Raw genomic sequence first — 27,531 nt, forward strand, 5'->3', positions numbered from 1 at the left:
TTACCAAATCTTTTGTCTCTAATTAATTTATCTTTTCAAATTGTGTCAGCTAATATTGCTAACATACTATCGAATAGAAATTGACTGGAAATTCAAACCAGGAAATCTATTTTTTCCACATTAAGTAAAACAGTAGCCTTAGAACAAAATATTTTTATCATGTTTACCAGATCAAATTTACCTTGTCAATTCCTATTTTCTTGAGTGCTGTTAATAATCATTGGTATTGAGTTTCTGTCAAAGACTTCGTTCAGCTTCAGTGGAAATAATTATCTATCAATGTTGATTTCCTAATATTGTAATGAGCTTAAATTAATAAAATAAATCTCATGGTGTATTATATCATGGTGTAAACTGCTCATGGTGTATTATTTTCTTAGTGTGGTATTGGATTGCATTTGATGATTTTTTTTTTCAGTCCTTTTGTATCCATATTCTTGAGTGACGCTTGATGGTCATCAAGTTTTTTTTTTTTTTCCTACTTTCTTTGGAGTCTTCATTAGATTTAGATATCAAAATACTCAGTTTGTTTAAAGGAATTAGGATATTTTCCTTTATTTTTGTATCAGTATTTTTAACTAGTTTTCTGTTTACTGCTATAACAAATCACCACAAACTTAGTGCTTTAAAACAGCACAAATTTGTTACCTATTTGTTCTAGAAGTCAGAAGTCCAGGGTGGACCCCACCAAGTTAAGACTGAAATATCAGCAGGCTGCATTCATTTCTGGGGGTTCTAAAGGAAGCTCCTCTTCCTTCCTGCAGCTTCTAGAGGCCGCCTGTCATACTCGCTTTATGGTCTCCTTCCATCTTCAAAGCCAGCAGCGGTGTTTCTCTTACCACGTTTCTCTGAAATTGCCTCTCCTGCTCCCTCCCCGACATTTAGAGATGCCTGTGATTACTTTGGGCCCGCTGGATAATCCAGGATAATCTCCCTATTTTAAGGTCAGCTCATTAGCAACCTTAATTCCTTCTTGCTGTGCAGCGTAACATAGTCAGAAGTTCTAGGGACTCTGATGTAGACATCTTTCTGGGGAAGGAAGGCATTGTTCTGCCTGCCACAATCTTCAGTGCTCTAGAGCAATTTGTAAAACACTGCAGCTGTCAGATCCTTGAAGGTCTGATAGAAGCCGATGGTGAGAATATCTGGGCCTGATGTTTTTGTGGGTGTGGCAATTCTTTAATAATTGTTGCTGTAACCTCTGTGGAAATTTGCTCTGTTTAAACTTTCTCCAATGGGCTCAATTTTAGTAATTTATATTTCTTTAGAATATTATCCATATTTGTATAGAGGCCTGTTAATGATTTTTAATTCTTTTTTCTGTTTTCTTCTTGTCATTTCTTATTTTATTTGTTCTCTCTTTCCTTGCTCAGGTTAGCTAGTGGTTTGCTATTTTGTTAACTTTTTGCAGCTGTATCTACTAGTTTCCTGTTCTCTACTTTATTAATTTCTGCTTTTGTTTCTACTTTTTCATTCCTAGTGCCTTTTCTTGGTTTGCTTTGTTCCCGTTTTCCAGTTTTTTTCAGCTAGGTATAGAAGCCATTGATTTACATGCTTTCATTTTTCACTTATGAAAGCATTCCCTGCTATGAATTGTGCTCTCATAACTGCTTTAAATATATCTCATATTTTAGGAATTTTTCAGTCTTTAGTGGTTTTTAAAACTTCTTAAAATTTCAGTTTGTGGTTTCTCTTTCATCCAAGAGGTGTTTAATAGGAGGCTTTCAAAAATTTCCAATAGATGACCTTTTTGTTTTTAGTGTTAGTTAGTGATTTCTATTTTCATTTTATTGGTTAATAATCTCTGCTTTCATTGCATTGTGATCAGAATGTTGTTCGTCTTATTTCTAATTCTTGGAACTTACTGATATTTCTTTATGATGAGTTTTTATGAACACTTTAAAGGCTCTTGATAAAAAGATACATTTGCTTACATTATCAAAATAGAAAGTTCAGTATATATCCATAAGACCTACCTAATTGATTCTGCTCTGCTCTGCTTGTTTGTCCACTTGACCTGTCTTGAACTAAGAGTGAGAGATCTGCTTCATAAAGTTGGTTACTGTGTTCTTCTAAGTATAGATATTCATAAGTGTTTTATCTTTATTATCAGTTTGGCTTTGGGCATTAAAAAGTGCCATTCTTTGTTAATTTTAGGTTTGAATTCTTATTTGTTGACTATCAAGATTGCTACTCCTGCTTTCATACTGTTTTCATTTTCCTGGAATACCTTCATCCATCTGTTTATATTTTATCTTGTGCTTGCTGAATCATTTTGTTTTATAGATCTCATGAATATAGCATATAGTTGGGTCTTACCTTGTGGACTGAATTGAGGATCTTTTTCTTATCATTGGTGAAATTAGCCCACCATCCTCATTGAGACAGCTGATATGCTTGGTCTCAATTCAATCATAATGTTTTACAGTTATATCTGTTATGTTCTGTTTGCTGTGTTTATTTTCCCAAAGCTGTTCAATCATTTTAAAGAATAGAATTAAGGAACATTTCATTTTTATTTTAGTGGTTGCCTTTGTCCTTTCATCAGGGTCTTATCATCTGTGGAGAAGGAGAGAGAGGAAAGTGGTAAGGTGGTTGTGAGAGTCCACTTTCTCCCATGCTTGTGTTGTAAAGATAGCAATGGACAGTGGCCCCTTTACCGTCTTGTACTTCTTCAGAGCTCCAAATCGAAAGCAGAATCCAGGTGGATGTCAGAGCAGTTCCTCTGTCTTTGCTTGATGTTATCTGTGCAGATGGACCCAAGGATTAGTGTTCTGCAGGGGTCTTAAGCCCCCGACCCCACAAATGTTAGAGCAACAGCTTTGTTGTTGCATATTAGCAGGTCTCTATGCCCTGAAGTTCTTCAGCTTTAACTGGGGTGAGTCCGCTCAATATATTTTTTAATATTTATTTTTATTTATTTTATTTGGCTGTACTGGCTCTTAGTTGCTGCATGCTGGATTTTCAGTTGCAACATACGGGATTTAGTTGCCTGACCAGGGATCGAACCTGGGCCCCCTGCATTGGGAGTACGGAGTGTTAGCCCCTGAACCACTAGGGAAGTCCCTGAGTCTGCGCAATCTTTTGTGTATTTCTTCAACATGTCCTGGTACTTACTGTGTGTCTGGTGCTGTGCTTAGTGATAGGCTCTCATGGAGCTGATAACCTTGTTTGGGAAGATAGGTCAGAGAATTGTTTCATTGCTAGGGTGAGAAGGGCTATAAGGCAGAAGCAGAGGTTTCTGGGAGAACCTTAACCTGGTTGAGGTGCTGGGGGCTTGTCTTAGCAAAAGTAAGAAGCCATATGCTGAGATCAGTAACACATTCCTCCCATTCCTGCAGTGATCCTGGTCTGCTGTTGGTGAGGCTTCACCACGGTGTAGTAAGAAGGGTTAGGGCACTGGGGCAGACACCTAGATTGGTCCAAATCCTTTCCTCCTTTCTCTGTAATGGCCAGTCAGTCACATCACTGATTAATATTCTGCTTGTGGTCCACGGTGACCACCCTTTTTACCTAGCGTTTGTCAGATAGACAGACACACTTGGCAGCTTTGCCAACTGCATCCCATCTCAGTATCTGATTCTAGCAGTTATCCAATCTTGTCTAGCTTGTTTATCCAGCTATTAAAGATCATGTTGAATTTCACTCCTCTTACAAGAATAGTCAGCTCTTCTGTATATAATGCAGAAACCTAATAAGGACTTATCTCCTGCAGTCATCCTAGTCACTGACTTAAAAAGAAAAAAAAAATACAATAGAGGTACTGTCAAAGACTAACAGATGAAAAACAAAAAAGATTGTCATACCTAAGTAGCAGCCTTTCTACTCTGCTATTACAGAAAGGTGACATTTTTATAGTTCGCTTTTGACAAGCATCTAAAAACAGAATAGTATATATGTCATTTGTTTCTTTTTTTTTATACCCTTAATATTCTAGATCCTGGTTATTACATCAGAGGTGTTTCAGAGCATCTATTGTCTGTATGCAAATAATCCTAACCATCAACTATTTCCAGTTTAAAGAATTCTGGTTTGTATTTTCCCTTTCCATCACGTTCTCACTACATTGAAATCTCTAGATGGATTGTGTTTGGTAAAAACTACGCATATTTTCCTGGCGGCTCCGTTTATAAAATCCAGCTCAGGAGCTCACATTTTCGATGCATGGAAAGAGGAGGAGCAGGGACAGTGGAACCAAAATAAACAGATGGTTGCCTTGACGATCTGTAAGAGGCTCTTTCATGATCGTATTTCATGGTTTTCTTTTGAAATACATAGTGAGATAGACATACAGTTTTTAATCTCATTGACTTCCTGCCAGAGGCTCCATGGCTGAGAAAACACCTCTGCCAAGAAGCCACCACCACTGAGTCCTCTCTGGCGAGGGCCTTCCCACATCACTTGAGATGGTCACGGGGCCCTCGTCCCAAGGCTGGTGGCTGGTGCTGTGGGTGTGGACGAGAGTGAGGCTCAGCAAGGAGGCGTGGTGTTTGGGGGAAGACAAATGTAAACAATGATGATTCCATGGAACAGAATGTCATGAAATCACAGAGGAGAAAATTCACTCCAGCGGGAGGGTCAGGCAGAGGAGGTGAAGTGGTGGGACTGGGCAGGTGGGTTTGAGCACAGGGAGCCTTGGATCCGGCACCGGCAGGTGATTGGGGTGAGGGGTGGGTAAGGAGTTCCAAGTTCAAGGAAGACAGAGAAACAGGAATAATAAAGTTGAAATATTTTAACAATGACTTAGTCTTTGGTTTCTACTATGTCAGTTTAAAGTTATTTGTACATAGGTTTGTGAATGTTCCTTGAGGGAAAAAAAAAAAAACAATACAGTAGAGGCTCTTGATTCAAGTTCTGAAAATGTGGGGCAGCTTTATAAATGTGTTTGAATTTCCTTTTATATTTTTATATACCCACATGCCTTATCTAGATTATAACACAAATGAAATCTTGGGCTTCCCTGATGCCTTAGTGGGTAAAGAATCCACTCGCAGTGCAGAAGACACAGAAGACATGGGTTCGATCCCTGCGTCAGGAAGGTCACCTGGAGAAGGGCATGGCAACCCACTCTGGTATTCTTGCCTGCAAAAGTCCCAGGGACAGAGGAGCCTGACAAGCTACAGTCCATGGGGTTGCAAAAAGTCAGACACGACTGAGCACACACATACCCACATCCCTTATCCAGATTATAACACAAACTTGTAATTGTGTAAGCCTTACAGATAAGGTAAAGACAGATAGTGGTAAAGACATGGCTTTGGAGTCAGATCTGAGTTCAAGACCCTGCTTCATCATTTCACAGCCTTAGGTACACTTGACCGGATGTACAGTCTCTGAGCGTCATTTTCTCATCTGCAAAATGAAGACAATAATAGGGCTTATTTCACATTGCCTTCACATTGCCCTGTTACATGAGCTCTTTGCATTCAAGCACAGTGCCTGGCATCTGCTAATGATCAGTTAATGGTCATCATTAGTTACTGCTGTAAAACATCTAGTGTTTGTGAGGTTTTCTCTGAAGAGGTATCCCAGTAGACCTTTCTGTAACCTTTCTAAATGTTTGTTCCTTACTCCCGTGCAAAAATACCAGGGATAAAAACCATCTCAAGCTTTTTTATTTTTTTTTAAAAATGATAGGATCTACAATTTTATTTTTATTTTCTTACTTTTGGCTGTGCTGGGTCTTCGCTGCTGTGTGGGCTTTTTCTCTGTGGTGAGCGGGGGCCACTCTGTACTTGTGGTCCTCGGACTTCTTATTGGGGTGGCTTCTCTTGCTGTGGAGCACAGGTTCTGGGGTGTGTGGACTCAGTAGGTGTGGCCCCAGGCTCTAGAGCACAGGTTCAGTAGTTTGGTACATGGGCTTAGTTGCTCTGAGGCATGTGGAAGCTTCCCGGATCAGGGATCAAACCCGTGTCTCCAGCATTGGCAGATGGATTCTTTACCACTCAGCCACCAGGAAAGTCCTCAAACTCTTTTAAATATTATCAATCAAAATATCCCAGATTTCTTCAGCCTGCGAGGTCACAGCTTCCTGTTGTGGCACATTACAGTAGCCTAACCCCTCATTCTGTATGCCTTCAAGAAGTTCAACCTTTTTTTCAGGTATCCATGCACTGGGGAACTCTAGAAAATTCTTATGTCAGCCTTTGGCTTGGGCATGTTGTATAGTCCAGTTTATCTCCTCCAAGTGAGTTTCACTGAGCAGTTTTTCGCGCATGAAGGCCCCGAGAGAAGGAGTTGTCGCTGTGTCATCCTGTCCTAAGACCCCATCCTGATTTCTTCAGTGACTTCTTCCAAGGACATTTTGTCTGTGGGAAAGACCACTTCCTTCCAGGGAAATCTCAGCCTCAAAAGACAACAGACAACACCAGATTGTGACGTGTAGTTCCCATCCCCAGCTAGAAGGAACCAGGGCGCCTGAGGGGAGGGATGGCTGGTCCCAGGTCTGTAGCAGGGAATCGCTAAGATTTTTAGATGAGCCTAGGATACAGAACTGTGTCAGAAAGTGGAGAAGGGGGACAAATGAGTTGTGTCCAAAGGACACAGGGGCCAATAAGAAGGTGCTCCCATCGGTCAGAGATGAGCATCAACTGAGCATCTAAAAAGGGTAATTGATTAAAACACATTGTGTATATTAACATAAAAATAGGAGTTTATCATGATGCTTTGAAAAAGTGAGAGAAAGCAAATAACCTCATTGGGTACTATTAGGACCCCAAATCTTCATTCAGAAAATTGGCACTTTTGTGAGCATTTATCCAGTCTTTCCTGGACAACCTGTATTGCTGGGAATTGAAATTGCCCTGTTTGATGAAAAAAATTCTTCTCTTATAGAAAAATTCTAGCTAATACATGTAAAGGGGTGGTAGAATCACAACATCATATTGTAACGCCCAGTGAAATCACTGATTCCAGTAATAATCAGTAACAAGTGGGACTATCAGATGAGCCAGTGATGGGTCACTTTGTGATGGAGAAGATGAAGCCATCACCGAAGGTGGAACTCCCAGTTGTTGTGTGCTTCCCGAGGGGATACAGGATGATGCCCATGAGGTCCTATCTGAGGCATTATTGCCTGGAATCTCACTCAGTCTCACTAACGAAATTTTATTGACAGGGTTGTAGGAACAAAGAAAATGACATTGCAAGGAAGCACACTGGCAAGTCCAGAATGTGGGACAGTCTATGAGCCAAGCAACCCAGTTTCTGAACAAATCAATGGTGGGGTGGGGTGGGGGGAGAAAGGAAGGGGAGTGGAGGGCCCTGCTGTCAGTACCAGAGGCAAAGAGATTTAACACCTAATACAACATGCAGACCTAGTTTGAGCCTGATTCAAGAAAACCAACTGTAAAAGAACTTTCCTTCAGAAACCAGGAAAATGTTGTTAGAGACTCGGTATTGGATGACAAAGAAATATTGTCCATTTTGTTCGGGATTTTAATGGCATTGTGGTTTGTAAAAATGCTCAGAATTTTCAGCAATTCATACTAAAGTATGTAGGGCTTGGCTTTAAAGTTCCTTAACCAAAAAGAAAGGAAAGGGACAAGTGAAAATAAAGTTTTAAATTTTGACTGAATCTGGGTGACGGATATATGAAAAAATTTTAAAAAGGGATCGATAAACCAATGTGCCAAAATCTTGGTAACTGTTGAACCTGGAAATGGATATAGGAAAGTTCTTTGCATTTATTCCTCTGTTTTTGAGTATGTTTAAATTTTTTTTTAACTTCTAAAAAAATAAACATGGTGTAACTCTAGGACACTGGTACATTTCTCAAAAGCTGGATTATTTGCTCTGAGACCTCATCACATGTACCATTTGAGCAAAGCTAGTCCCCGACCCCTTGGCACCCTCTGTGTGCCAAGAAGAGAAGCTGAATCCATCTTTCTTTGGGGCAGCCTCCCCTCTCTTCCTTTTCTCCTGTGAGCGCTGCTGGAGTAAGCCCACTCAGACCTCACACAGGAATAAGCCATCATTTTCTAGGACAGTGCAATCTAAATCCTAATTTAGATGGAAACCATTTCCTCGGGTGCAGATAGACAATTCTGCCCGAAGAAAGCCTTCTGCACATGGCTGTGGGGAGATGATCAGCTTCTCAGAACGTCCCTGTCCTGCTTCTCTGCCCACAATAGAGGCTTTGCTCTGTCTTCACTTGATAGATACCGATTGTGCAAGGACTGGCTACGCCCAGGGGAATGCAGGCCACCACTTTTCTTATTTTTAATTGTGGTAAAATGCACATGACGTAACAGTTACCATTTTAATCATTTAAGCGAATGGTTTAGTGGCATTTGGTGCCGTCACATTATGGTATAACCAATCTCTAGAACTCTTTCCATCTCAGAAAACTGATACTCTGTCCCCATTCCCCCCTCTCCCAGCCCCTGGCAACCACCATTTGACTTTTTGTCTCTGTGAATTTGACAACTCTGGCTATCTTGTATAAGTGGAATCATAGAGCATCTGTCTTTTTTGACTGACTTCTTTCACATAGTATAAGTGGGTTTCCCTGGTGGCTCAGATGGTAAAGAATCCGCCTGCAATGCAGAATACCCGGGTTCAGTCCCTGAGCTGGGAAGATCCCCTGGAGGAGGGCATGGCAACCCACTCCAGTATTCTTGCCTGGAGAATCCCATGGACAGAGGAGCCTCGTGGGCTACACATCATGGGGTTGCAAAGAGTTAGACATGACTGAGCGACTAACGCTTTCACTTTTTAGTTTCAGTGTCCTTAAAGTTCATCCACTGTAGCATGTGACAGAATTTTCTTCCTCTTTAAGGAGGAGTAATACTGCATTGTATGGACGGACACATTCTTTTCATTCCTCTGTCGATGGACACTTGAGTTGCTTCCACATCTTGGCTATTGTGATCAGTGCTGCTGTGAAAATGGGGGTACCACACCATTGCTTTTGCAATATAAAGTTTTTCTCTCAAAGTGTTGAAAGTCCCAGCAACAGTTTGCAGCCCAGGTCCTGTCAGCTCCTCTCTCTCTGAGAGGTCTGCCCAAGCTCCCTCCCAAGGAGGACAAGCCTGTGTGCATGCGTGCATGTGTGCGTGCATGTGTGCTAAGTCGCTTCAGTCATGTCTGACTCTTTGTGACCCCATGGACTGTAGCCCACCAGGCTCCTCTGTCCATGGGATTCTCCAGGCAAGAATACTGGAGTAGGTTGCCATGCCTTTCTCCGGGGGATCTTCCCGACCCAGGGATTGAACATGCGTCTCTTATGTCTCCTGCATTGGCAGGCGAGTTCTTTACCACTAGTGCCATGTGGGAAGCCCAAGCCTGTTTGAGAGGGCAGCAACTCTGTACCTCCTGACATGACAGAGCTAGGCAGTGGTCACTGCCTTCTCCTGATACACTTTGTCTGAAAACAGTCAAAGGAATAGGTGCTGGCAAAATGGTGAACAGTGGAAATTCCATCCCTCACTCCTGTTCCATTCCCCAAGGACCAACTGCTTTTGGATGAATGGCATTTTTTCCAGTGGCTTTTTTGTACTTCATTTTAGACATATATTGTACAAATGCATGTGTGTGTATAATGTTGCTTTGTGATTTATAAAAGTATTGTCTCATGCAACAATGTATCACAATTCCATAGGATAGATAGGTGCTGGATATCCTCTGCATATACTCTTGCATATTTGTATATATCCTTGCATATACGCTTGTATATTTGTTGTTGTTCAGTCACTTAGTTGTGTCTGACTCTTTGCAACCCCATGAACCACAGCATGCCAGGCTCCTCTGTCTTTTACTGTCTTCCAGAGTTTGGTCAAACTCATGTACATTGAGTCAGTGAAGCTATCTAACCATCTTATCCTCTGCATGGCCTTCTCCTTTGGCCTTCAGTCTTTCCCCGAATCAGGGTCTTTTCCAGTGAGTCAGCTCTTTTCATCAGCTGGTCAAAGTATTGGAGCTTCAGCATCAGTCCTTCCAGTGAATATTCAGGGTTGATTTCCTTTAAGATCGACTGGTTTGATCTCCTTGCTAACGAAGGGACTCTCAAGAGTCTACACCAACTTATATATGTGAGTGTCATTGTCGAACAGAAGCCAATCTGTTGGGTTAAAGTGTATGTACATTTAAAATCTTAATATAAACAGCCGAAAGAATTATGTCAGTTTACTCGTTAGTGTTAAAGATTTGAGCTTATTCTTTCAAGTTTAGGGCAAACATTCTTGTCTGTTCTTATTTAATCACTGGATATCCTTGACATCTCTACAAGCAAATTGAAATAGCCTGTGCTACTTAGTTAAAATCTTGGAAAATCTCAAGTTGGTAAAATTATCTAATTTTAACTATTTTCTGCTTCCTATCTTAGGCAGATTTAATGGGCAAAAATGTAATTGTATATTTCTGCAGATGGTAAATTTTAGGATTGGTCCTTTGAGGTATCAGGAAGTCTAAAGTTAATTTTATAAATATATGCATCTCTTATTTTAAGGATTACGCAAACATATTTTTTAAATATCATGTCTCTTTTGAAATTTAAAAGAAAGAAAAAGAAAACCCTTCACTTCCACCCCTTTCTCTTTTTGATTTTCAGCTGCTTGAAAAATTGCGGATTGCCCTGAAAGATCAAGTCCTCTACTTTTATGCTGATATGCCCAGGAAATGTGTCTGCCCCCACACCCCAATTTTAATTACTTAAGCCTCTTGAACAGTTTGTGACTGTCAGCCCAGACAAGTGATTTCACAATTATATTTCAGATATAAAGATTTCCTCCAATGAGGCAGAAACTGTTCTTGGCACACACATTTGAAAGGGAGCGATGGGGTGGTTCCCAGCCAGGCAACGATGCCCTGAGAGGCGGGTTGCAGGGAGGAAAGGCCATCTACATCGCGTTGATAAATATTTTTAATTCTCGGGGAACACAGAAAGCCAGTACTGGAGCAGAGCCGCGTCTCTGCCAGCCCTCTGCGTGGCCCTCAGCCGGGAGCATCCCTGGACGCCCGGCTCTTTTGTGTTTCCTGCGTCCTCTCCAGGCGTGTCTGCGTCGCGCGGGGGAGGGCGGGGGTGGCGTGCCGGAGATCCCCTCCCGGAGGAGGGAGGCATCACCTGCTTGTTATGCGACTTCTGACTCCCTCTGGGGGAGGACTCCAGTGGCAAAGCGGCCCTCCCCTCCGCCTGTCCCCTCCCTCCCTGGCTCCCGCCCTCAGTCTCCCCGCATCAGGAACCTAACGCGGCCGCCCTGCGCTCCTCCTCCTCCTCTCCTTCCTCGGACTCCCGGATTCCTGAAGTTATTAGGAGAAATAAGGGGACCACATGGAAGTTGTGACAGCCCCCAGCGGTGCTCCCCTCTCTCCTGAGCCATCACCTTGCCTTAGGGATTACCCGCTGACACGCTGAATGAAGGAGGTCCCCCTGCCAGCCAGCCTGCCGGGATGGGCCACTGCTGCTGCAAGCCTTATAACTGCCTTCAGTGCCTGGACAAGACGGTACTTTGCCTCCCACACCCGCCCCTCCCGTCTCCCTCCAAAGGGCCAGCGCCTCTGTCTCTGTTCCCCCGGCATGGCATGTGTGTGCGCCCTTGTCTTGTGAGTGGAACAGGATATACTGCCCTGGCTGGCAGCATACTTCCCCGTGCTGAGTCGGGAGCCGGGTTGTTACTCTGCAGTGTCTTACATAATTGTCTTTCTGCAGCCTCCGATGTAACTGTTGCAATTCTCCTGAAATGTTGAGGGCTCTGCTCCAACATCATGAAATCCAAACTGCCAAGAAATCCTTGGGATATTCTGACTGCCTTTTAATGTACCTGCGAGAGCTGAGACATTCCAGGTGGCGGGGAGGGGAAATTTAGATGAGCTAGACATGTTTCTCTTGGCCAACCGCTAACTTTGAAAGTTTGCCACTCTCTGTAACAAACAGCATCCATCCTTGTAATTTCTGTGCTTAAGGTCAGGGATGCAAGCCTCCCCCCCACCCCACCCCCAGTCCAGTTCTGCTCTCTGAATGTGTTTGCATCACGTAGGGATGCAGAACACAGAGGTGAAGACTTAAGGAGCCAGAGTCTGAGGGTGTGTTCCAGTTTTCACTGGAAGGGAAATTCACAGCCAGGGAACGGAGACCAGAGTTTGAGCAAGCACCGGATGACAGTTCCAACACAAAGCCTTTCTTTGCTATTGACATTTGACTGCGAGCTTGCAGAGGGATTAGGAGATGCTTTTAATTTCACGACTAGAAATGTGCTGGCAAGAACTCTTGCCTCTGTGATATGTTTTATTATCACACATGTTTGGATTTCTCAAAGATGCATGAAATGGAATTTAGCGAGAGGACGAAATTGCCTCCTTTCTACTTGTGGGTGCCAGTTATATAGCTTGAGGTCTAGTATGTGACCAGGTGAAGAGAAATAAATGGCTTAATATCAAACTCATTAGACGGAGGTCAATTGGGAAAAATTGGTTACTAGTTCTGTGGGTGAACTCTGACCCAAAGTAGAGTTATACACCACCTAGGAAAATTAAACTGATACATTAAAAGTCACCTGTTCCTTCTTTTCCAGTAGAAGTGACTATCTCAATGGGATTGGTTTTTGCCACCATGACTGAATTAAAATATTTATGTACACATTTATGTGCTTTAGACAAATAGAAATATGCAGCATTTGTACTCAGTTTTCTACACTTAAATCCAACATTGAAGTGATTAGGCCCTTTCTTCAAGAGAAACGGGTCACCAAGTGGTTTTGAAGAAAGTCTTGTAACAGTAATAAGTATAGAAGGGAAGGACCTGCTACATGTACAGCAGTATTATAATGTTCGTATTTCTAAGCTCTGATATAAAAGTTTTAGAAATAAAAGCTGGTTAAAAGTCTTTTTCGAGAAAATGTATTTTAAAGTGAATCCATCCTTCTTTTTTGTCACATCAAGTCCTTGAAAAATATTATCCCTGTGTCAGTCTTTAAATTGGAGATTTTTAAGAAAGATAATTAAATGCTGTTTCTTCTCTTTAGCAGTGTGATGTTTAAGTGACTTGCAAATGTTTTAGCTTTGAAACTTCACACTTAAGGCAAGTTATTCTTTCCTAATGAAAACTTAAGAACTTGCACAGCATTTTCAACTTTCTCATTAAGCTTACAGTGACATTTCTTGATGTATCTTTGCTGTATTTTAGAATGATATGCCCATTGCAGGTTTTATAGATGTTATGTCCAAAGGTGCTCATCTCAGGGATTAGGGCTTTCCATTCTTATTTAAAATTTTTGTTTTATTTAGTTACCCATCTTTCAGCATAACTTCATAAATGGTATGCCAGAATTGTTAGTTTATTCGGTAGTTACCTGTTGGGCCAGGCATGATACTTCTAAGACTGTTATGGAATTCCAGTCCAATCTGAAACTCTAGAAATCAGTTTATTCTTTAAATTCCACCATAAAATCCTTTAGTCTGTTCATCAGTTCTGACAATCCCAGGATCAACATGAAAGAGACCTGATAAAATGGTAGCTGAGTTGTTTCTGATTACTTCAGCCAGTCTTGTTGTTGTTTAGTCACTAAGTCATGTCTGACTCTTGTGACCCTGTGGACTGTAGCCTGCCAGACTCCTCTGTCCGTGGGATTTCCCAGGCAAGAATGATGAAGTGAGTTGCCATTTCCTTCTCCCGGGGGGTCTTCCTGACCCAAGGATCGAACCTGTGTTTCCTGCATTGGCAGGCAGATTCTTTGCCACTAAGTCATGAGGGAAGCCCTTAGTCCATCTTAATAAACCTTAAAAAAATAAAAGGAACACCCCCCCCCACCAACCCATACCCTGTATAAATACAAAATAGAAAACTTTATTTTGTGAAGCAAAAATGCCTTTGACAGTTTGCTCCTAGGGCAGGTAAAGATGTTCTGAAACATCTTTAAACAATTAAAGAGACTTTTAGGTAATCAGTGTCAGAGGTGGGCTAAGAAATAATAGTCTTAAGATGATTCTTTAACATAAATTTATTGGGAGGAAGTATGGAATTTTGCCTAGAGTATAAAATGCATGAAAAGTTTGTTAAATGAACAAATGGTTTTTAAAGGTTGATCATGCCTAAGTATCTTAAGTTTAAAAACACAAGTAAAAGCATCAACAGTATTTCTTGCTGGTTTGCTCTGTGCTCAGTTACTTTGGGGACTAGCAAAGAATTCTTAAAAGGCACAGCCTGCCCTATGGAGTTTACCAGATACTTGGTTGTATTTCCACCTTTCCAGAGAAAATGCGAGTGGGGCAGGCAGCAGTAAAACATACAGGGCAATTAAACCAGTCGAGCAAGACTGAAGTATCGTTAAGTGAAAGTTATGTGGTCCTCACCATTCCTGTTTCTGAAATCCAGTGAAAGAAGAAATCAGTGCTGGAATCAAAAGCAAGGTTTTTTGGAAGAAGTGGATCATGACTTGCATGTTGAGGAATGGGGTAGAGTTTTGAGAAGGACGGTAACTCTAAGCAAAGGGAGCAGGAGTAAAGATGTTTTAGCCCACTTGGGTGAAAGGTGAGAGTCAATATTGGTACACACGAGCTCATAGGGAGTGTGGGGAATGTTTACCAGGCTGAAACCCAGGCTGTTTTTTAACCTGAGTTAAGAAGAGATAAGGATCCATGTTGGGATTTGAGCAGGAAGCCAGTCTGTAGAGAGACTTATTCCACAGGTATCTGGAAGAGAACGGTATGACCCGTGAAGCCCCTTAGGATGCCCAGATGGGCCCCCAGGAGTCTGTCCACTGGTGTATTCAGTGTGGTCCAGGCTGAAGCCAGCAGCTCTGCACATACAGACACCTCCCAGAGCTGGTCCTTCTTAGAAACGTTGAGTTACTAAGGAAATCAGCTAGATGTACAACTAGAGTGCCAGCCCATTTTTTAACAATAAGAACTATAACTGACAAGCAAATGAATGATTACAAGCCTGATTAAACAGGTGATTTCTTTTTAGAGTCAAAGTCTAGCTTCATAAGAGGTAGTTGATGAGGATGGAGTCTGAGCCAACAAGTTACGTTACTTAGGCATCCAGTGCCCTCAGGTCCTAATACCCCCAGCCTGGGATTACCCGGGAGGCTGTGTGGTGTCTGACTGTCACTGGCCCTGGTGACCACCTCTTCCAGGCTGTCATAGCTTTGCTTCTTCTACTGCATATACCCCCACCCTCCCCACCCCTCTCTTGCTGCTTCAGATACAGTCCTGTCCCTTTAGGACTTACTTTGCCTATCTCTACCCTGATGTTTTCTGTGTTGATTGTTGTCTCAGAGGCTAGTCTAACTTACCTTTTCTCTAAATTCTTGGGAGGGGTGTGAATTAGGGGAAGGCACCTCACTGCTTCTCTCAGCTACGCTCAGGTGATGGGACAGTAATACATTTGGCAAGGTCATTAAAAGAAGATTGAATCCAGAAAGGTCAAGAGACTTCTTCCGTGAGTCATAAATGGATGAAAAAAATTATGGTTCTGGCTAATTTTCCTTCCCTCTGCTGGCTCTGGAATCCAGAAGTTTCCAGCCTTGCTCCTCCGAGTTCACAGTTCTCCTTGGGCCCTGTGAGCCTCTGTCCTTCCTAACTGCTCCTTGGTAATCCACAATGGCTGACACCCCCCTGTTAACTGCAGCCTCTTAGGTAAGCTAGATGTTTCCCAGCTACCAACGCATGCGTGCTCAGTCATGTCCGACTCTTTTTGACCCCATGGACTGTAGCCCGCCAGGCTTCTCTGTCCATGGAATTTCCCAGGCAAGAATACTAGAGTGCAGTGCCATTTCCTCCTCCAGGGGATCTTCCTGACCCAGGGATTAAATTAGCATCTCCTGTGTCTCCTGCACTGAGCCACCTGGGAAGCCCAACACCCCAATATGCACCAGGGCAAAGGCTGGAATGATGCATCTTGAAATTTCATCTGATTTCTTTTGAAACCAGATATGGCCTTGCTCATTTTCCACACGAGTAGACACTGACATGTATTTAAGAATATTAAACATGAATGATGCTTTCCCTTCGGCTGTCTGTATTAAATTTCATTTCCAAGTAGAAAAGCAGACATAAAATACAGTGGCCTGTGCTAATTATATGTGAAAGAAATAGTACTTATTGATTAAGTCGAAGCATGGCATCCGTGCTCCCTTAAAGCCATAATAACTGAAATGAATAAAAGGTCAGTCCACTTCCCAAAGGAATTTTCCACAGTGCTATATTACGGATCTGGCCCATCTTCACAATATTAATATTGAAAATGAATGCTGTATTCACAAAAGGCAGTATGAAAGCAACACTGAAGACTTGCATGTTCTGTTGACGTCACCTGGTGGCTGGTTTGTTTTGAAATAGAAAAGGTTTCCCTATTAAGACAAAATTTTACCATGTAGAATTAGACCCTCATGGGTGAGAAGCAATATTGTTTTGTGGAAGAATGAAAAAAAATTCCTTTAAGCTCTTTGTAATTACATGTGTAGGTATATCACTTTGGGTTTCAAAAATTCACAATGGAAAAGATCTGGATGTTTCCTCAAATACCAGAATTCTATAGATTTTTAAATTTAACTCCTTGTTAAGTCTCTTTTGTTTAGCCTGGGAAAGAGGGGCCCAGCTCAGGTGATCGAATTTTCCTGATCTATACCGATTTCAGGGCAGGCTAAAAAGATAAGGAAGTTTAGTTGGGCATCTTTCAACTTAAATATGTATGTATACATATATATACACATACATATATACATGTGTATGATGACATCACCGACTCAATGGCCCTGAGTTTGATCAAAGTCCAGGAGAGAGTGAAGGACAGGGAAGCCTGTCCATGGACTGCTTGCTGCAGTCCATGGGATCCCAAAGACTCAGACACAGTTGAGCGACTGAACAACAACATATATATTTTAAATGTTACATACATATGTCCTTTAAAAAAAATATTAGGTGAGGAGGAGGAAGCTGACAAAAACACTCAAAACTACAGTGAATTTTATGAAGTTTTCATTAGCAGGCTTATAGCTGATCAAACATTCTTTCCAGGAGAGTTGCTGACCAGAGGCAGACTTGGCAAGAAGGGCCCATCTGATGGGGTGACAGGGGTTCCCAGAAATAGCCCAAGTGCTGTTTGGTGTCACTGGCCCTCCTGACCTTTGCCTGGGGCGCTCCCTTCCTAGCCCCCTGCTTACCCATCCTCAGGTCTCAGGAAGTCCCCAGGCTGGCCCTGGCTGCTGCTGCTGCTAAGTCACTTCAGTCGTGTCCGACTCTGTGTGACCCCATAGACGGAAGCCCACCAGGCTCCCCCATACCTGGGATTCTCCAGGCAAGAACATTGGAGTGGGTTGCCGTTTCCTTCTCCAATGTGTGAAAGTGAAAAGTGAAAGTGAAGTCACTCAGTCATGTCCGACCCTTAGTGACCCTACGGACTGCAGCCTACCAGGTTCCTCTATCCATGGGATTTTCTAGGCAAGAGTACTGGAGTGGCTTGCCATTGCCTTCTCCGTGGCCCTGCCTAGTTGAGTTTAATCATACTGTTTTGTAATTACTTGTTTGTTTACTGACTCTTTGGGAGACTCCTCAGCTTTTTGAAGGCAGAAATATCCTGCCTGGCTTGTCTGCCTGCCAATAGTGTATGTATGTGCTGAGTCGTGTCCAACTCTTTGCGACCCTGTGGACTGTAGCCCGCCAGGCTCCTCTGTCCATGGAATCCTCCAGGCAAGAATACTGGAGTGGGTTGCCGTTTCCTCCTCCAGGGGATCTTCCCGACCCAGGAATCGAACCTAAGTCTCCTACATCTCCTGCATTGACAGGAGGGTTCTTTACCCCTGAGCCATCAGGAAAGTATGCTACATAATAGGCAGTCAGTAAATATTTGTCATGTTGGATACATTTCCTGTTTCTGGATCAGTTGGGGTGAAAACTCCTCAGATTCACTCAACCTTATATATGTCAATGATCATTCAAAACACATATATTCAATTTTAATAAAAACCAGGCTGTTCTGTTGGTTCCTAATGGGGGGAGGGGCCTAGGTGGCTGATGCCCAGGGGAGGGTCACATGGGTGATGCTAACTAACAAGAACGGGCTTTTTCACTTCCTGTCATCCCCAGTTTCACACGGGCGGCACTAGCCGCCTGAACAGACAGCCCTGGTTGACCAGGCATGTTAGGATAAAAGAGTGTGGCAGGCTTGCTTGGGGCTTGGCCGCACATTCAGTTGCTTGGAGTTCACAGAGTGTTGAGCAGGTTGTATACTTTGCCAGGCTTCTGTAACCAGGACAGATCGAGGGCAGTGTTCCCCAAGAGTTTGCAGTGCCTTGGCAAAGGAGGAACTGGGCTTCCCTGTAGCAGACTGGTAGGGCGAGAGGTGGTGGGGAGCCTGAGATGTTCATAGGAGGGAGCCTCTGGGATTCCGTCTGCAGGTGCAGCGGGCCATGCTGGGGACACGAGAGGACTTGGAGTGCCAAGGAGACATGCCGAATCACAGAGGCAGCTAAAAAGACACACTCCTGCCGTGGGGCCAAGACGAACGTTCTGCAAGCATCCCCTTTCCAGTTAAGCCCATCCTGGAGTAAACGGTCATTTTAGAGGAACAACCTTCTTGGACTTGGCAATTTCTGGACTGTATCATTAGGATAGCTTGGATGCCTAATTCTGAGCTCTATTTTTAGCCTGTTGGAGTGAAAGCAGGGGCTCATGTGCTTGGCACCAGTGAGGAATTTTCCACTCAGTCCCCTTGTAGGGAAGCAATAATCTCATGCTGGCTCATCAAGGAGACCTTGCTCGTATTTCAGCCGTCTGCTGTGTCATCACCCCGGATCTGGCTTAGGGTGGAAGATGGGGGAAGGAGGATGGTGTGTGAGAGCCTTTCCAAGGAAACCTTCGGGGTGGCCTCACTCCTGATAACTCAGCAGAACTTCAGGCCCTGCTGGACTCTGCTGAGCCACGAAGGGTGGAAGAGTGACTCTACGAGGCAGGGAGTGGAGAGTGGAAATTCCCTCTAGGTTCTCGTCCTGCCTGAGGAACAGTGTCCCTGAAGTCCAAGCTGTTGACTCATTCCATCACGTCATTCTGGTTTGGCTCGAAGAAAACCAAGAGGAACTTAATTGATGCAGAGAATTCATAAATTAAAAGAGTTGATGTCATTTCAAAAACAGGCCCTTAAGGAAGAAGGGATGTAGCTAGACTGCTCCGGCAGGCCCCCCGGAGCAGAGCTACGCCAGCGTCTTCAGCAGGGACGCATGGGGAGGCGGTCGGAAAGGGTCAGAGAAAGCTGACCAGGAAAAGCTAAACAGCTACCCTATCAGGTGTTACAGCCACGTGTAGGCTGGAATGGAAACTGAAGTGCAACCCGAAAATCCACACCAAGGACAAATACGCTGCCAAGGAGGGCAGGGTTGGGTGGGATGTGAGTGTAGCCAGGGAATGTTTTCAGTGAAGCAGAGTCATCAGGCCGGCAGTGCCTGTCCTGCAGTTAGATGTGGAAAGCGTGGTGGTGACTTGCGCTTGGATCCAAGCTGAGGATCGGTGTGGTTTGGGTGTCAACATTGGGTCTTTATGTGGGTTATTGTGTTAGTGTTTGATGAAGAGTGTAGACCTTAGCTTAAACCTCCTGCTTCACCACTTCCTGGCTAGTTGTGCATGTTACTCGGCTGATTTCCTAACCATGAGCCTCAATTTTATCCTCCAGAATGGAAAATAAACCACAGAGCTGGTTGACCATCCCTCTGGAGAAGGAAATGGCAACCCACTTGAGTATTCTTGCCTAGGAGATTCCATGGACAGAGGAGCCTGGCTACAGTCCATGGGTTGCAGAGAGTCCTACACAAATGAGCAGACACACAATCAGCGCACCTTACCCGAGTTTAGTTATTTCCCTTGACTTTTTAGCCGTCAGATTTGTTGCTTCTCTTTAGCAGCTGACACTTCTTGATGAGCTGTTTGGTGACTTTGAGACCATTGGCTTGGTCATCTGTCTTTGCAGAAGGCTGGGGATGAGGGCAGGATGGATCTTCACTGATCATCATCATCTTTGCTTCCCAGAATGGAGAGGGTGCAGGTCTCTCTTCTCTCTGACTTCCCTCCTGTTTGCCCTGCATCTCTTTTCCCTTCCCGCCTCCTCCCTTTCTTCTCTTCCTTCTTCTCTTTCGCTCCCTCATTTGCATTTCTCCTCAAGCAAAGATACGTGGGGCAGGCCTGACCACATATGTCAGTGTCATTTTCATCCAAGTGACTCAAGTCTGAGGATCTTCACCCACATCATCAGCACCGTCTCTACCTGATGCCTGTCCTGCCTGGACCTTCAAGCCCCTCCTTTCCCATGTCCCCAAGGCTTCCGTGGCTGGAAATGCAGGGGTGTGATGGCTGGTGATGCAGGATACCCACATACGGGTACCATCCACCCAGGGCTTCATCCCAGGGCTGCTGCAGGAGCTAAGGGAAACCTTGGCTTTGGGTTAGCAGTCAGAGTTGGCTTATGGACTTTTTGTTAGGTTCTGGTTGTTCCATTTGCTGCTGCTGCTAAGTCACTTCAGTCGTGTCCGACTCTGTGCAACCCCATAGACAGAAGCCCACCAGGCTCCCCCGTCCCTGGGATTCTCCAGGCAAGAACACTGGAGTGGGTTGCCATTTCCTTCTCCAATGTGTGAAAGTAAAAAGTGAAAGTGAAGTCGCTCAGTCGTGTCCGACCCTTAGCGACCCCATGGACTACAGCCAACCAGGCTCCTCCATCCATGGGATTTTCTAGGCAAGAGTACTGGAGTGGCTTGCCATTGCCTTCTCCTGTTCCGTTTGCAACCTTGACTAAATCTTTGCAACTCTCAGCAGCTCAAGAGTGAATTGTGAGTGATGCTATTTCTGTTCTGATAAGGTTAGTATTTTAGTTCTCTGACTGTGCTTCAAATTGAGGATGTGAAGTGAAAGTCGCTCAGTCGTGTCCAACTCTTTGCAACCCCATGGATTATACAGTCTATGGAATTCTTCTCCTGGCCAGAATACTGGAGTGGGTAGCTGTTCCCTTCTCCAGGGGATCTTCCCAAGCCAGGGATAGAAGCCAGATCTCCCGCATTGCAGGCGGATTCTTTACCCGCTGAGCCACCAGGGATATAATTCAAAATGTCTCTTTCCCAGGTGATGCTAGTGATAGAGAACCTGCCTGCTGATGCAGAAGACATAGAAGATTCGAGTTCGATCCCTCAGTTGGGAAGTTCTCCTGGAGAAGGAAATGGCAACCCACTCCTGTATTCTTGCCTAGAAAATCCCATGGACAGAGGAGCCTGGCAGGCTATAGTCCATGGGGTCACAGAGTTGGACACGACTGAAGTGATTTTGGAGATACTGGAGGAGCAGAAACAAGTTAGTTTTTTCAGTAGTTTGAGATGGTTTCAGGGTAAATACTGAAGTTTATCCTCTCTGGAATATCAGGCTCTCTTAATTTGTAGTAACAAGTCAGCTGGCTGTATTTCACTGATGTTCGAACAAGGACCTGTCCCTGTGATCAGTCTGATTAGACGTTTTCCCTGTGTTGTATTCTCTAGTCTTTGAACTTAGAGTAGAATCACAACAGAGCCAGGAAGGTGCTTTAAAAAAAAAGAGAGAAGAGATAAATGCAAATTCTAAACACATTCAGATATTCAATATGGAAAAGCACCTCTTATCTGTAGGATGTCATCCAGTTGCAAATAAAATCAAAGGAAATGGCAGAGTTGTAATAACAAGTAACGTTTTGTATAGAGTGTGTAAGTGCCAGGCATTGTTCTAACTGCTTCACCTATGTTAATTTATTTAACCATCAGGATAACCCTGTGCAGTGGGCGTGGCACTGGGAGGGTATGCACTTTCAGAGGTGGTCTCCTGCCTTCCAATTCTGGGAGGTCAAAGATGCTCCTCGGGTGGGAGGCGGGAGCTTCATGAGTGAGATGGGGTCCACTATCCCCCAAAGGGTATATCGTTGCTGTGTTAGTCTCGAGAGAACCGTGACTTAATCACTGTTAATGCTTGTGACTAAAATAGCTCTCAGCTTATGATGTAAATAGAGTTTTATTTTGGCATGAAGTTCTGGTATTGCTTAGCACATGCCCCTTGTATGACCTGAGACCCTGCCATGGGCCCAGAGTAGCTCACATGTCACCAGGGTCTAAATGCAGGAGACACAGGGACACAATCGTGACGACCGTCTATGCTCGTTCAGCCCAGATTGTCTGGAGGTGCTGACATCAAAGTCAGAGGAGGTTATGAAAGAAAGAGTGTTCACGCGGCCTTGATGGTATCTGTGCTAGATATTTGGTACCCATTTTAGCCAAAATTCCCTCCTGGGAAATGTTTGCATTGGGTGTGCATTCTACAGAGTGAAAGAAGCTTTCCTTGAAGGCCTGTATTTTTGGCATCTCTCACTGGAAGAGAATTTACAGAACACATCTTTCCTAGTTATTATTAATAATAAAATCATAACAAATTTAAATCTCGATGCTGACTCATATCTTTAACTGCTTCTCTGTTTTATGTCCTATTAGGAATTTGATATGAAAACAACTCAGCAGTCATTTAGTGACAAATGGGGTTCTTTGCAGTAAATAATACTTCAAGTGGGAGTTTTCCTCTTCTTCTACCAATGCACAGAGTGGAACAAAATACTTGGAGACCTCTAATTTTGGTGTTGATCTTACGACAAAGAGAAATGTTTTGTATTAGGTTTTCTGTTCATTGTTTACTAGGTAGCTATGGACGAAAGGGTAAGTTTAAGGAGACTTGGTAAAATAAACATCTGCCTGTCAGAGAGGTTTGGCGTTGGCATTTTCATGGTCAAAAATCCCGTTAATAGTGACAGTAATTAAAAATGTAAAATAATATATAAGAGTAGATTAATGTGTAGACATACAGAGAATTACTGTAGGTTGATATCCACAGAGTAGAATATAGAGAAAAGCACAACCACAGGGTATTATTAATATTATATGACAAGCTTTGTGATTTGAATGTGGTACAAATGAATGAGTCAGACTTGGCTTTGTAAGTTTTGTATGTGCTTATCTAATGAGAAAATTATCTCCTTAAGGACTTGACTTATAAATATTTGCTTAATGTGATTCATTAATTAAACATGTAAAAGTCCATACCCAGCCTCAAACAAGGGGAATCTCAGTGTCCGTTCTGTTTTTTCAGAATGAAAGTGCCCTTGTGAAGGAGAAAGAGCTATCAATCGAGCTTGCGAACATCAGGGATGAAGTTGGTAAGTGGGGCCTTGGCATGAGGAGTGGGAAGAGGGTGTCTTTTTCCTGGTATGTGAGTGTGTAAAAAAAGCAGTTGTGTCCCGACTAATAACCAGAGCAGACCTGCCTGGACAGATGGGAGCATCTTCCCCAGAGCAGTGGTGGGTTCTTGTAGTCTTGGGGGCGGGGCATTGATTTCTCTGCAGCATCTCTGTTGTCATAAAGGCAGCTTGCTAACAGTTCACAGTGGAACTAATCAGGCTTGACTCTGCTTCTCACAGATGGCAGCGCATCTCTGCATCTGCCTTGTGTGGGGTGACACGCATCCCCCGTGTGACCCCTCCCTCTGCCCCGGGGAAGGCATAGCTCCTAGAAGCAGCTCAGCTCTGGTGGGTAGCTGGAGCACTCCCAGTAAGATGCTTCCTGCCGTTGTTCACCCTGCCATGAAACACTCCGTGATCTAGAATGTGAATCTGGATGGCTGTCACAGTGCTAGGGTTCATCTCGAAACAACTCCTCTTTGGCCGATAGGATGGTGTCATTCTGGCTGAACCATAGGAGACCTTGCCAGTGACGGGATGACCCCTAGACCCTGGGATATTGTCCGTCGTAGACTTTCACTCTTGGCCGTAGGTCAGACCAAAGATCTGCCATGTTCCGATTACTTTATCCCATTCCACTCTTAGGATCCTTTATTCCCACAGAGGTGACATGAACATGACCTAGTCCCCTCGGCCTGCTCTTCTCTTTATGAGGAGTGATTCTCCTCCATCCAGTGTGGTCCTGTGCAGGTGTGGCCTCCTCCGCCAGCAAGGCCCTTAAACAAGCCCATCCATCCTAGGTAGGGGGCACCTGTTTTGGGGTCACCCATGAGGCATTGAGTGTGGAGGCCAGACTTCCCTGGGGAACATGGGCCCCCTGGGCCCACGGTGGATGGGGTCGTGATTTTCACAGTTTCCCCCACCCTTTCTCTTTAGAAGTGAAAGTGTTAGCTGCTTCAGTTGTGCCCAACTCTTCGCAACCCCATGGACTGTAGCCTGCCAGGCTCCTCTGTCCATGGGATTCTCCAGGCAAGAATCCTGGAGTGGGTTGCCAGTTCCTTCTCCAGGGGCTCTTCCCCACCCAGGGATCAATCCCGGGTCTCCTGCATTGCAGGCAGATTCTTTACCATCTGAGCCATTATTTTTACCTTAAAATTTGTGTTTTGTTTCTTCATGAGTTTTCCACTTCCTCTGCCATTGAGACAGGGCGGCCGTGGCCTCTTCTTCCCTCCTAGGGGAGCAGTCCTGTGGGGAAGACCTCACGCCATGGCCCCTCCCCAGCCTCACTTGTGTGGCACCCACACCCGGCATCCCCACTGGAGGGATGGATGCACAGGACCGGAAGTGGCAGTGTTGGTGAGGGACTCAGGTGAAGCCACAGTCTACACACGCGTGTCTCTCTCACGCAATGGTTGGGCTCTCAGGTGGTTCCTGGGCTGTGGAGAAAATGACCGAGGTCCTGGCAGAGTGAGCTGGCTCATGTCCGTGTCCGTGGGTTCCCCTTCATCAAAAGGAAATTTGATTAAAGAAAAGAGTGATGACGGGGCAGTCTGCAAGGTGACTCATAACTCTGAGGTGTGTGGCGCCTTGAGTCTGAAGACGGATGACGAACCCTCCCACTGTGGGGTGAGTGCCGCCCGGGAGAGACGTCTGCTCCCCCTGGGCAGACGTCGGATTCACGTGTCCATCCTGACCCAGCGGATGAAATGTACCAAACCCAGTGCCCTTCCCCTCTGTGCTTTCCCGAAGCTTCTGAGTGCAGCAGGAACCCCTCAGGGATCACGTTGGGGCTTTGTATGGAAGTCGTCTTTGATTTCTGCATTAGGGCTAAGAGGAGCACCAGAATTCACCTGCCAAGTGAAAAAGCCACAGGGTGTGGGGAAAGGAAGGCCATTCATTCGGCTCCAGAGGGCGCTTTAGCTGTGAGTCCCTGAGCCACTGTGGAGGCGGCATTTGTGAGGGGGAAGACAACGGGGTGGGGGGACCAGCCGTTAACTGTAAAGTCATGAATTCTGGTGTCTTAACCCGTGCGATGTTCCTTTGAAGGGAAGAGGGCACCTGGCTGTGTTCACCGGCCTGGAAGCTCTCTGAATGCCATTGTTCAAGAGTGTTTGTAACCCATCCTCCAGTGTCCCCTCTCCCTGGAGGCTGGTGAGAGGGCCCGGAAGCTCCAGCCCTCTGATGGCCTGGTCTGTCCTGTGACCTGCCAATCCTAAGGCTCTCTAAGTGCCTCAGGGAGTCACCTCCTTAGCATAAATTCAGTCACGGAAGGACTCATTATAAATCCAAGGACACTCCTGTCACCCAGGATTTCAGAAGGGTTTTAGGAACTCCAGGGGACAAAGACCAGTATGTTATTCTACTTCATCTAGCCAAGGCACCTGGCCAAGGTACTGCCCAGACACAGAGAATCCCTCCTGCATTTAATAGTTTTCTGAGCACCTTTATGTAGCAAGCACAGTCATCACATTGTGATGGAGGTCCAGACCTTAATGACTATAGTCTGTCTAGTCACTGCATTTGAGAGATCAGTTAATCCAGACTTGGTCAAAGATTTTATCTAAAGCTGGGATGTCTGTAAGAAGGACAAAGAAGAAGAGCTTAGTTCTCCTTAACCTCTGTTCATCCATTCATTAAACAGTTATTTATTAGGTGCTTAGCATGTGGCAGGCGGGCTATCCAGGTGGCTCAGTGGTAAAGAATCCACCTGCCAATGCAGGAGACTCAGGTTTGATCCCTGAATTGGGAGGTACCCCTGGAGAGGGAAATGGCAACCCACTCCAGTATTCTTGCTTGGGAAATCCCATGGACGGAAGAGCCTGGCGGGCTACAGTCCATGGGGTCACCAAGAGTCAGACTGAAGTGACTTAGCTCACACTTGTGTTTTTCATCTGACCTGAAAACTTTAGAAACATTAATGTGAAATGTAGTTTTAAAGCCGAAAGCAGTGATTAATAAAGCAGTCATTCTGGCAAAGTTTCTCAAGTGTTGTACAGGAAGCTAAATGGTTAAGTCTACATTTGGATTCAAGTTGGCATATTGAAACAGAGCAAACAATACCTGAATGTTTTTCTGTAACATGAAATGAAGACATGTTAAAGAATTCCAAGAGCTTTGCTACAAAGGTATGATAGTAATCTAAGTTTGTGATAGTAAGCATTGAATTGTTTATTATGTTCTTAAGTTACTAAATGGAGAAGCCAATGGCACCCCACTCCAGTACTCTTGCCTGGAAAATCCCATGGATGGAGGAACCTGGTAGGCTACAGTCCATGGGGTCACAAAGAGTTGGACATGACTGAGCGACTTCACTTTCACTTTTCACTTTCATGCATTGGAGAAGGAAATGGCAACCCACTCCAGTGTTCTTGCCTGGAGAATCCCAGGGACGGTGGAGCCTGGTGGGCTTCCATCTATGGGGTCATACAGAGTTGGACACGACTGAAGTGACTTAGCAGCAGCATCAGCAAGTTACTAAATAGGATGAAATTTTCAATTTGCTCTTGTTTATAACTAGCAGCTTACATATACACACCCCACTATAAGTGTATTTATGAGATGATTTTACCTCCTAGGGTTTATGCAGAAAATGTATTTTCCAATTTATGATCATAATCCCTTGTATTTACCAGGTGCTTAGTACTTACCAGGCTCTGTCATGTGATATGTTTTATTTATTCACTCATTCAGATTGCTCTGTGAAGTAGGTGCTGGTGTCTCTTATAGGAAATTGAAGCTCAGAAAGATTAAATGACTTCCAAAAGAGCATACAGCTAGTGTGTACAGAGTTGAGTCTCAAACCCAAGTCTAGAATTCTTCTACTCATTGTATGTGATTTTACCACAGCATCTCCAGCACCACCATCACATTTGATGATAATTTTTAATTTAATTAAAAAATCAGGTGAACAAAATAAAATAGCTTTTTCTTCCAGTTCTATGATGTTGTTCAGTCGCTAAGTTGTGTCTGATTCTTTGCCACCCCTTGGACTACAGCACGTCAGGCCTCCCTGTCCTTCACCAACTCCCGGAGCTTGCTCAAACTCATGTCCATCGTTGATGACGCCATCCAACCATCTCATGCTCTGTTGCCCCCTTTTCCTCCTGCCCTCAATCTTTCCCAGCATCAGGGTCTTTTCCAATGAGTCGGCTTTTCTCATCAGGTGACTTCCACACAAAAGGATGAAAGGTGCTAGTATGAATCTGTCCAGACATAGGTTAGAGTATAATTATGTTAATTCATCAGTAAGCTATAGCTGTTAGGATTGGGTTCAAGAATAAATAACGAACTCCCTAAAGAATGGAAGCTTACTCGAGGTAGATGTTTATTTCTCCCTTATATAAAAGTTGGAGGAGTTCCAGGTGGCTCAGTGG

General features: G+C 44.2%; 1 protein-coding gene across 2 annotated transcripts in view; it reads left to right on the forward strand.

Moving 5' to 3' along the window:
- MTUS2 (microtubule associated scaffold protein 2) overlaps nucleotides 1-27,531 on the forward strand; it is a 257,866-nt gene that overhangs the window by 183,279 nt on the left and 47,056 nt on the right. Inside the window, exons 1-2 of one of the 2 annotated variants that reach the window (XM_088842704.1) lie at nucleotides 11,181-11,442; nucleotides 23,071-23,137. In XM_088842704.1, the coding sequence (XP_088698830.1) occupies nucleotides 11,389-11,442; nucleotides 23,071-23,137 (121 nt within the window). In that variant the 5' untranslated portion in view covers nucleotides 11,181-11,388. Of the gene's footprint in view, nucleotides 1-11,180; nucleotides 11,443-23,070; nucleotides 23,138-27,531 lie in introns of those variants that run through there. The other variant, XM_055426319.2, reaches the window with a different exon arrangement.

The sequence above is a fragment of the Moschus berezovskii genome, chromosome 13 (genome assembly GCF_049115385.1).
Source record: "Moschus berezovskii isolate FMDL1 chromosome 13, NW_MosBer_1.0, whole genome shotgun sequence".
NCBI classification, from domain to species: domain Eukaryota; kingdom Metazoa; phylum Chordata; class Mammalia; order Artiodactyla; family Moschidae; genus Moschus; species Moschus berezovskii.